This window comes from Cricetulus griseus, chromosome 7 (genome assembly GCF_003668045.3).
Source record: "Cricetulus griseus strain 17A/GY chromosome 7, alternate assembly CriGri-PICRH-1.0, whole genome shotgun sequence".
Lineage (NCBI taxonomy): Eukaryota > Metazoa > Chordata > Mammalia > Rodentia > Cricetidae > Cricetulus > Cricetulus griseus.
In genome coordinates this window covers 72,232,803-72,242,732 of record NC_048600.1, presented here as the reverse complement: position 1 = coordinate 72,242,732, position 9,930 = coordinate 72,232,803, and the positions used below count along the sequence as shown (strand labels likewise).

The window sequence follows — 9,930 nt, the reverse complement described above, 5'->3', positions numbered from 1 at the left end:
TAAAAACCATTTGTTTTTACTTTTTAAAATAAATGTAAAATATATACACTGCGGAGAGAGAATGACCATCACAGAGTGTGGATGATTGTCCGGCTTCGGAGTTGTTGAATATACTCCTTGGCATGGTCGAATGTTGTCTTGCGTGCTTCGGGTGGGGGTGGGGGTCCTTCCACCAGCTTCACAAAATAGTGGCAATAGACCTTCTCCATGATACCAAAGCGACCTCGGCCATGGTAACGGAGACGCTTCAGGCACTGGCCTCTACCTGAGGTAGACTCAGCTATAGAGGAATGAGAGAATTATGGGATATGTCTGCTATCCATAGGACTGCACCTGCACCAGCTGAGCAAGTCCTGACCCATCTGTCACGTGATCCTAAGAACACAGGAGCTTGCTGGTTGGCTAGAACACACTCGCCTCGATCACAAGTCTCTTAGCACTAACTAGGAAATAAAGCATGCACCCTGCTTGCTACACAGTTTATGTTAGAGGAAGACAGAAAATATGGTAACACCTTCAATTAATGCTAGTTTCATTAATTAAACAAATCTGACTAACATGACAGAGACTGTTGGGATAGTGGAAGCATCTCTGAAACTAGGCATAGTGTTGGTGTCTGTAATCCAGGAAGCAAAGGCAGGAAGAGCAGGATTTCAAGGTCATACTTAGCTATACACCAAGTACATGGCCAGGGGCATGCTTACACTTACCATGTGTAAGAGGCACAAAAGAGGAAATGAGACAAGCAAGGGGGAACAGATTGGATTTTGGTTCAAGCGGCAAGCAAGATTCCTTTGCTTGGTCCTGCAAGCAAAGGAAAATTCCAGCCCTAACACTCAGATAAAAAAGGCAGGAATGGGGTTGGTAAAATGGCTCAGGATGTAAAGCACTTGCCATGCAAGTCTGACAGCCTTGCTCATGGAATCCACATAATGGTACAAAGAGATAGGATTCCACAAAACTATCTTTGGGTCTCCACAAGCAAGTGATGGTGCATACTGAGACATGTACACATGTACTTGTCTTGGATATTCTCAACAGTGCCCTAGTAAACATGGGTATGCAGGTGTCTATGGCATGCTGACTCCAAGTCCTTTGCATGTGTCCTTAGGAGCGCTCCAGCTGCATAATGTGTTTGGTCTGAGAGCTCTTCATATTGATTTCTGCAGCAGTTACATGAGTTTATATTCCCACTAGGAATGCTTAAAGCTCTCACTGCCCACTCTGGCTGAGGATGTTGAATCTTTGTTCACGTAGTTTATATTTTTCTCTTAAGAACTGTGTGATTCATTTGCCTGCTCATTAATTGGATGATTCAGTGGTTTTGGTCTGTCTGTCTCTCTCTTACAGATCATCAGGTCTTTCACCCTGATGACTAGAAGGTTCCATTTCAGTCACTTATGGTAGAGGCACATTATAAAAAGGCCCTTAAAGTTTACATGAAATCCTTTATTCACCTCCTTCCAGCTGACAGTTCATCTATCTTTCTCCTCCACACAACAATTGGAAATCACCATGTAGACCAGGCTGAACTTGAACTCACAGACAGCCACCTGCCTCAGCCTCCTGGAACTAAAGATGTGTGCACCGTGACCAACAATTATTCCATCTTTTAGATACTTTGTGGTCATTCTCAGTTTTATTGTGGCTAAAGGGTGACAGCATAGACAGTCCTAGAATCCTTGTGTAATAAGCTCAGGTGACAGAATCCAAGCCCGTTTGAAGCTAGCACATCTAGCACTCATGACAGATTAACTCTGAGGTGCTAAGGGCTAAAGAAAGTCCTTACCAGAACAGGCAATTGGCCTCAGTGTTCACGACACCAAAGACCATTTTCGCCAAACCTGGCATCAAGTGAAGGACCTCTGGCGCTGAAGACAGAAAAAGTCTTACCTACATATAAGTTGGATCTGAATTCCACATTGTGTTCTCTCACTGCCATGTCTTGTGCTTCTAAGAGTACCTTAAACAACAAGAAAGGCCTGCTCAGATAGCTGATTCTCAACTAAAGTGGGGTTAAACATCTATCTCATCTTTTGTTATGTCTAAAATGTGCCTAATCAAACCTTCATTTCACAGTGAACTTTTATTTATTTATTGGTGGGGTTTTTTGTTTCTTCTTCTTTTTTTTTTTTTTTTGAGGCAATGGCTCACTTTGTAGCTCTGGCCTGTCTCTGCCTCCGGAGTGCTGGAATTAAAGGCACGTACCACCATTCCCAGCCACAGCAACCTTTTTAAAGGTATCAAATGCAGGTTGTACCAAGGAACAGGAACAGTGAGCATCCATTCCTCAGAACTAAGGTAGGGCCCACCACCCTGCTGAGCCATGGAGACTCTGGAAGGGAAAGGAGGAGAGCCCACACCCCAGGCCACAGCATTGGAATGAACACTGAATATGAGTATTCAGGGACTCCAGCCTTCTAAAAAGGGAACAGCTAAGTGCCCAATACATTAGTAATGTGCCCAGCGAGGCATTGGAGACTCTAGGGCCTCTAGGGCCCACCTATGCACAAATACAAACCGATGACCACAGGGATAGCATCAGAGACAACAAGCTTCTGAGTCTCCTGAGTGCCCCGTCTGTCAGGACTTCTTCAGTCCAACTGCTTATACAATATCGTTATTGTGGAAGTGAACTCCCCAACCCTCAAAAAAGACTCTTGTGGAAAACGAAAACCATACCAAGCATGAGCTAGAAGTGCAGTTTAGTGGTAGTGTGTGTCCCTAACATATGCTAGGCCCTGAGTTTAATCTTTAGCACCACTCCAAAATAAGGCCCAAGTCATTTCTTAAAAAGGGCTTCTAATCATTTCATCAACAATAAAAAAGTATCTGGTGTATGTAAAGGCATCCGTGGAAAACTGTATGCAAAGCATCTATTTCTCAGGAATAAGAGACTTAAGAAAAGGAGCCCTGAGTCTATACTTCATAAAAAATACACTTACACCACATATCTTAGGAATCCAGGATTTAGACTTAAAGATGGTGCCCACCCCTCCCAAGCACCAAGTCTTACCTCTTTAATTATCTGAGCCCCCTTCTTATCATTGAACTCCAACTGAGCCAGAGCCTGATCGATGGACATGCCTCGTATCTAAGGGGGACAGATGAATGAACAAACTCCTTCTCAAAAGCAAGGTTCCCTTTCAATGACAGTAAGAACCTTACACAGTCAATAGAATTCTAGAAACTGTGAGTTAAACCCAAACAAAATAGAAAAAAAGGTTTGAAAGGGATTCTATCTTTTAGTTAAAATCAAACTTACATGCTGTAAGCACAAAACCAACAGTTTTTATGTACAGCAGTTTCAGAACTATTAAGGCAGACATGACCGAGAGACAGGCTGATGCCAACCACACCCATCCTCACAAGGGATAAATGGTTCTGTATTGCATTTCTCTCCCTCAATAAGGAGAATATCCAAGAACCAACAGTGTCATGATGTTAAACCTGTTTGTATAGGTAATCAAGCAAGTGTCCTGGAGTCTCTCTCTCTCTCTTGCACCAAAATAAACACTAAAGAACTACTGTACTACAGGTGAGCAAGCATGTGTCCTGGGTCCTCTGGCTAAAGGCTATTCTGACGGGAGATGTCCTTCTGTATGCTGTGAATATATGTTTCTCTTATTGGTTGATGAATAAAGCCAAGGGACAGGAGGATGTAGCCAGGCAGGAGCTCCAAACAGGGATAGAGAAAGGTAGTAGGTAGAGTCAGAGAGACACCAGGAAGGTAGGACACCCAGGCATTCTCTGGTAAGCCAAGATCATGTGGAGATACACAGATTAATAGAAATGGGTTAATAATGAAGAGAGAGCTAGGGGCTGGAGAGATGGCTCAGGGGTTAAGAGCACTGACTGTTCTTCCAGAGGTTCTGAGTTCAATTTCCAGCAACCACATGGTGGCTCACAACCATCTGTAATGTGATCTTGTGCCCTCTTCTGGCAAGAACTGTATACATGATAATTAAATAAATCTTTTAAAAAAAAGAGACAGAGAGCGAGAGAGCTAGCCAATAAGAAGCCTGAGTCACCAATCAAACAGTTTATAGTTAGTATTAGCTTTCGTGTGTTTATTTGGGACTAAACAGCTGTGGGACTGGGCAGGACAGAAACTTCTATCTATGCTATTCTGTTGCCCTGGTTTCAATGTCTATTTCCACTGGATTTAGTGTCTCTCTCAATGATCTGCTGGTCACTGAACACATAATGACACTCCCTACTCTTTGGGAAAATTGGAATAATAATTCTCATGTTCATGGGGACACAGAGCTTCTTTTCCTGGGTATCGCCTGGTAGTAGTCATGTTAGCTTACCAATTTTGCCAGATACCACATCTTGTCTTTGCTGTATTTTATTTGTCTCCTACAATGGTAAATTTCCTTGAAAGTAGGAAAAAAAGAAAAACATGTTGTAGCACATTTATCAAAGTAACATTGACATAACTATTAGTTCCCATACTCTACGCCCAGTGACAACACTGTTGTCACAGGAAATAAAACAAAACACTACAAAGACTCTAGAGATTCTTCTTTTTATACAAAATTTGCTTTTTTTCCAAGTCTCATTATGTTAAAAGATTAGTAAGGAAGAAACAGAAACTGCAATTCTTTAACCAAGTAACTATTGACCAATTCACAATTTTTAGTAAGTTGAGTGGAGAAAGGAACCATTTTATAATCCTTTTTTTTTTTTGTTTTTTTTTGAGTCGGGGTTTCTCTGTGTAGTTATAATCCTTTTATAAACTGAAACTGACAAACCAAGTGGTTTGATCAAGACCTGAAAGTCTGTAAGTCGAGGGAAAAGCCAGGCATGGGAAGAATCCAAGTCCAGCATGGGTGCCTCCTGTGGTGGTGTGAATGAAAATGCCCCCCATAGATTCATAGGGAGTGAGTGGCATTATTTCAAAGGATTGGGATGTGTGGGCTTGTTGGAAGAAGTGTCACTGGGGGTGGGCATTGAGGTTTTCAAGCCAGGCCCAGTGGCTTTCTCTCTCTCTCTGTCTGCTGCCTGCCCATTCATATATAGAACTCTCAGCTTCTCCTCCAGCACCAAGGCTGCCTGTGTGCCGTCAGGCTTCCACCATGATGATAATGGACTGTCAGCCAGTCCCAACTTAAATGTTTTCCTTTATAAGAGCTGCCATGGCCAGGCGGTGTTGTTGCATGCCTTTAATCCCAGCACTCAGGAGACAGAGTTCGAGACCAGCCTGGTCTACAGAGCAAGTTCCAGGACAGGCTCCAAAGCAACTAGAGAAACCCTGTCTCCAAAAACCAAAAACCAAAACAAAACAAACAAAAAAAAGAGCTGCCATGGCCATGGTGTCTCTTCACAGCAATAAAAACACTAAGACACTCCCAAACATTTCCAAAGACTCTAAAGTCCACCTTCTTCCAACTATTAGCCCTATTACCACTTAAAAAATTTAAAAAAATACATACTTTTAAAAAATTAAAAAAATACATACTTTTAACTATTGTTTTAATTAGATGACTCAGTTTGCCTAGTCCTGAGTTTGAGCCCCGAAACTCAGTTTACACTGGATGTGGTAATGCTCATGTGTAATTCCAAAACTTTTTAGCAGATGTATATATGCTGGAAGCTGCTTTACATCTCAGACTAGAATAATCTCTGGTAGTTTGACATATGTAAAATAATAATTTTATTACTGAGCAGCTAAAAGTAAGACACATCTTTGGTAGGCATCCAATGACTCAATACAAACCTGAGGTTCAAAAGTTGGTATATTACAAAAAGAAATAAAACACAGGCTGGAGAGATGGCTCAGAGGTTAAGAGCACTGACTGCTCTTGCAGAGGTCCTGAGTTCAATTCCCAGCAACCCCATGGTGGCTCACAACCATCTGTAATGAAATCTGGTGCCCTCTTCTGATGTGCAGATATACATGGAAGCAGAGTGTTGTATACATAATAAATAAAATCTTTAAAAAAAAAAAAAAGAAAAGGAAAACAGTAATTGTGCCTATATTCAAATACACAATGGATAAGGCAACTTGTACCAACTCATCATGCTTCATTATCAGTAACTTATCAGCAGGGTGTAGTATTGCACAACTTTAATCCCAGCATCCAGGATGAAGAGGCAGGCAGATCTGTGAGTTTGAGTCCAACCTGAACTACATAGTAAGAATAGCTAAGGCTACACAGACTGTCCAAAAATAAATAAATAAATAAATAAATAAATAAATAAATAAATAAAAAGCCCCCAAAGAATTAAAATTAAAAAGTCACCAAAAAGCCTCAGGCAGTGAAAACCCAGCATCTCAAGCCCTTAGGTAGGCTCAGAAGACTGAGTAAGGGCAGCAATCTAAGATACAGAGGCAATTGATTAGAACATGTAAATTATTGTACAATTTCCCTTTAACATGAAACAAAAAACTCACTCTAGACACATAAGAACACGAGTACTGGTCAGGCAGGGCACAGTGGCACACACCCTTAATCCTAGCACTTGGGAAGCAGAGACAGGTAGATTTCTATGAGTTCAAAGCCAGCCTGGGCTAAGTTTTGATTCAGTACCAGCCTATACAGTGTAAGAACTGACTCAAAAAATTTTTAAAAAATTAATTAATTAATTAATTAAGAGATTACTTCTACCCATAAACTTACTGCTGGTCTCCGAGGTTCACCAGGCAGTTGTGGTGGGTAAACAATATTATTCTTCTTCTCCCATCTTTGAGAAATGTCAAGAGAAGCACTTGTGTGGATGCATGATTGGGGTAAAACTCTGGAAGGAGAGAAGTTGGTAAGATTGAAATTTGGAACTTTCCTAGAGGTTTGGAAGTCACATCACCACCATTTGGGTAACTTCAGGCTCATAACTGGCAATTCATTTAACTGGAGGCTAAGATGAGAGCTTGCAGCTTGTGTGAGCCAAAATGGGGAGCAGGTATTAACCCACACTCTTTGCCCTGACAGGTGAATGCTGACAATTTAGTCCTAAACAGGACTGAAAGAAGATATAATGGACTTACTTCTTGTTTGACCTGTGGAGTCACCCAACTTTGCTAAATATGCAAGACAAATAAATGAAACAACTAGAAGACAATATAAAACTAAAGCACAGGAAAGACAGCAGAAGACTTCAGAGTGGCTTCAGGGAATTTTTTTTTTTTTTTTTGGTGGGAGGGTTGAAATTCCCCACAGTAAATGACCTACCTGGAAGCCATGAGCACACTAATACCCAGACTATGTTCTTGAACATCAAAAGAACCAAACCTCTGGAGGAAGTGGCTGGTCACACGATAGACATGTAGCATGCATAATATAAACCCAGAGACAGATAGGGGTTCAAGCTGAAGATCAGAAAAGCAAAGCAGCTAAGCCACCAGAGAGCTCTTACCTCTAACCAAGGATGGGGCGATCCTTTCCTCAATGTGGCTGGAGACTAATTGCCCAAGACTGAATGCCAGCTCTGAGACCCTGCTCCTGTCTTATATACCGCTCTAGTGCTGAGATTAAAGGTGTGAGCTCTGTTTCTCTTTTAGACTGATTCACTCTCATGTAGCCCTTGGGTGGCCTTGAACTCACAGAGACACATCTGCCTCTGTCTCCTGAGTCCTAGTATCAAAGGTGTGTGCCACTACTTCCTGGACTCTATGGCTATGGTTAGCTTTGCATTCCGATCTCCATAATTATATCACCACAATTCCCTTTTTCTCATCTATTACAAAAGAAGCCTATAACCAATATAAGAAAACTCATGTACAATAACTATATACAATATATGCAGCCAATAAATACATCAACAATGTCTAGTCCATTTGCATTTGACAAATCCAAAGAAAACATTCCATTATCTATGCTATCTTGGTAAGTCCAAAGTCTTGTACCTTATTTACTTTCTATTCTAATTTGTATTACCAAATTATCTTTTAATGTCGCTCAGACTTTTACACTTTACACTTCTTCAGTGAGTTTCTTTTCGGAGTCTGGTAAATGAGGAAAACTATAATTATACTATCTAGTCTTCAACTCACTCAGAAATTCATGAAGGAAATAATATTAATTGAGTAAGCAGGTAATGTGAGCAAGTGGCTTCCAAAAAATGTGAGAAATGACAGTATGCAAGACAGGTAAGAAATAGTTTGCCAGATCACAAACCAAGCAAACTAGCACAGACCACAGAAGCATATGAAAGAGACATGGGAGCCACAGGTCAAAATGGGACAACCCTAGCAAAAGTAAAAGTAATACCTGCAGGGAGTTGAAACCATCAAATATATTTAAAGCTACAATAAAGCAGAGCAAATGAGATACTGCTTGTAAGATGCTTAACCTAATTCATAGAACTCAGTAAACTTCAGATATGTAGATAATTTTATGTAGTATGAGAGTAAAATGAACTTTATTCTGTTGTTGTTAAATGACTAATTAATGCACCATGCACAGCAGTATCTAAAACAGCATAGTGCTGATGGCCAGGGGTATTGAAAATGAGGCCCATCAAACAGTTATCTGTCCTGTCTCCCCTCCAAATATTCCTGTGATCTCTAGACCTTATAGCACCCAGCTTCAAACTTCCTTCACAGTTTGATTCATGGGTGTTTACATGTCTGCATCGTTAAAAATCAGTGAGTACATTGTCACTTCTTTGGGCTTGGTTTTCATGTGTGTAAGAAAGAATGTGATTATGTCTCTAAGGCCTCTAACATTTTTTATATCATCACTCACAATAGGATAACAAAACCATGAACTGCTCTGCTCTGACAGTCCTTCTAAGCAACCACTATGATAAACTATTAAACAAGATTTCTTCAGAGGGAGATACATACCTTCTGACATCCCTTCATGCGGCAGTGTCTTCCATTTCTCAAATCCTCAATACAGACTTGGCAAATTAAATATAATGCATGGTAAACTAAGTATGCCATAAATTATTAATGGCAAAGTTTTATGAATACTTACTACATTCTCAATACTCAAGTGGGCCTTCAACTAAATCAAGCAAGTACCAAACTACCATGATTAAATTATTACTCTAAACAAAGCAATTCATTTACAAGAACTTATATATGCAAGCAAAACTTCCCAAGTGCCCTACGGTTCCACGACAGTTCTAACTCAGCTACATTCCTTAACATCTACATAAGAAAGTTTGTTTCCTGCCATGATTGTTGGCACGGCCTGACATCCAAACCTATGAATGGGAGGTGGAGGGCAGCCTGACCTATGTAGACTCGTAAACAAACAAACAAAAACTAATAAAAAGCTTCTCTCCAGAGGCTCTAGAACGCTCTGCAGAGCAAAAGGTTCAAAACTCCAGTTGCCTGAGGCGCAGACAACACAGAGGGCGCATTCAGCACAATGTCAGGCAAACCTCGAGTCTCCAAACAGTCTTTGCCCACGTAAAGTCATCACAGAAGTAACTAGGATGTTTGCTGATATACCACACGACGTGGCCAGAAAATAGGGAGAGGCTGTTCAGAAAGCACTGACAGGAGCCCTCGGGGCCAACAGTCCTCACAGGGTTTCAATGCACAATCTCGGGCCGAGCGGCCGTCCCACCCGAGGCCTGGGATGAGGACGCGGCGCAGCCTGAGTCGCTACAATCTCCGTGGCGGGAGACTTACCGCAGCGTCTGCGTTGCCCAGATCCTCAGATTAGGTACCCACAGTGCACCTGGAACATGAATACGAGCTATCAACTCTGATTCTCACTGCCTCCCTGTCCCCAAATTCTAGAAGCCTTAAGCCTTACCCAACTCTCGCAGCAAGGCGGCCGCCATGTCTGGCTCTACGGAAGCCCCGGAGTTCAAACGCCGACTGACTGCACGCATGCGCAGTCTGGGCCCAGCCCGGACCCGGAAATTCTGAATGCGTTGTCATGGAGACCTAGAATACTTGGTCCAGGCATAAACTCTGGTCAGACCAGCCTTGCTTTAGAGTGAATGACCTCATAAAGACAGAAAATC

The 9,930-nt window shown here is 41.6% G+C and overlaps 1 protein-coding gene across 2 annotated transcripts; it reads right to left on the bottom strand.

Annotated features, from left to right (window-relative positions):
* On the bottom strand, positions 1-9,845 carry Mrpl22 (mitochondrial ribosomal protein L22). Of its 2 annotated transcripts, XM_027427420.2 has the most exons (7): positions 9,717-9,845; positions 9,590-9,638; positions 6,627-6,744; positions 4,314-4,379; positions 3,017-3,094; positions 1,894-1,963; positions 1-280 (listed from the first exon to the last, which is right to left on the bottom strand). In XM_027427420.2, the coding sequence occupies exons 1-7, from the start codon at positions 9,793-9,795 to the stop codon at positions 69-71; spliced, it is 672 nt and encodes a 223-aa protein (XP_027283221.1). In that variant the 5' UTR covers positions 9,796-9,845; the 3' UTR covers positions 1-68. The 2 variants fall into 2 exon arrangements, with proteins under 2 accessions (XP_027283221.1, XP_035303758.1); XM_035447867.1 differs by lacking the exon at positions 6,627-6,744 and having other exon boundaries at positions 9,717-9,773.
* Positions 9,846-9,930: the final 85 nt, after the last annotated feature.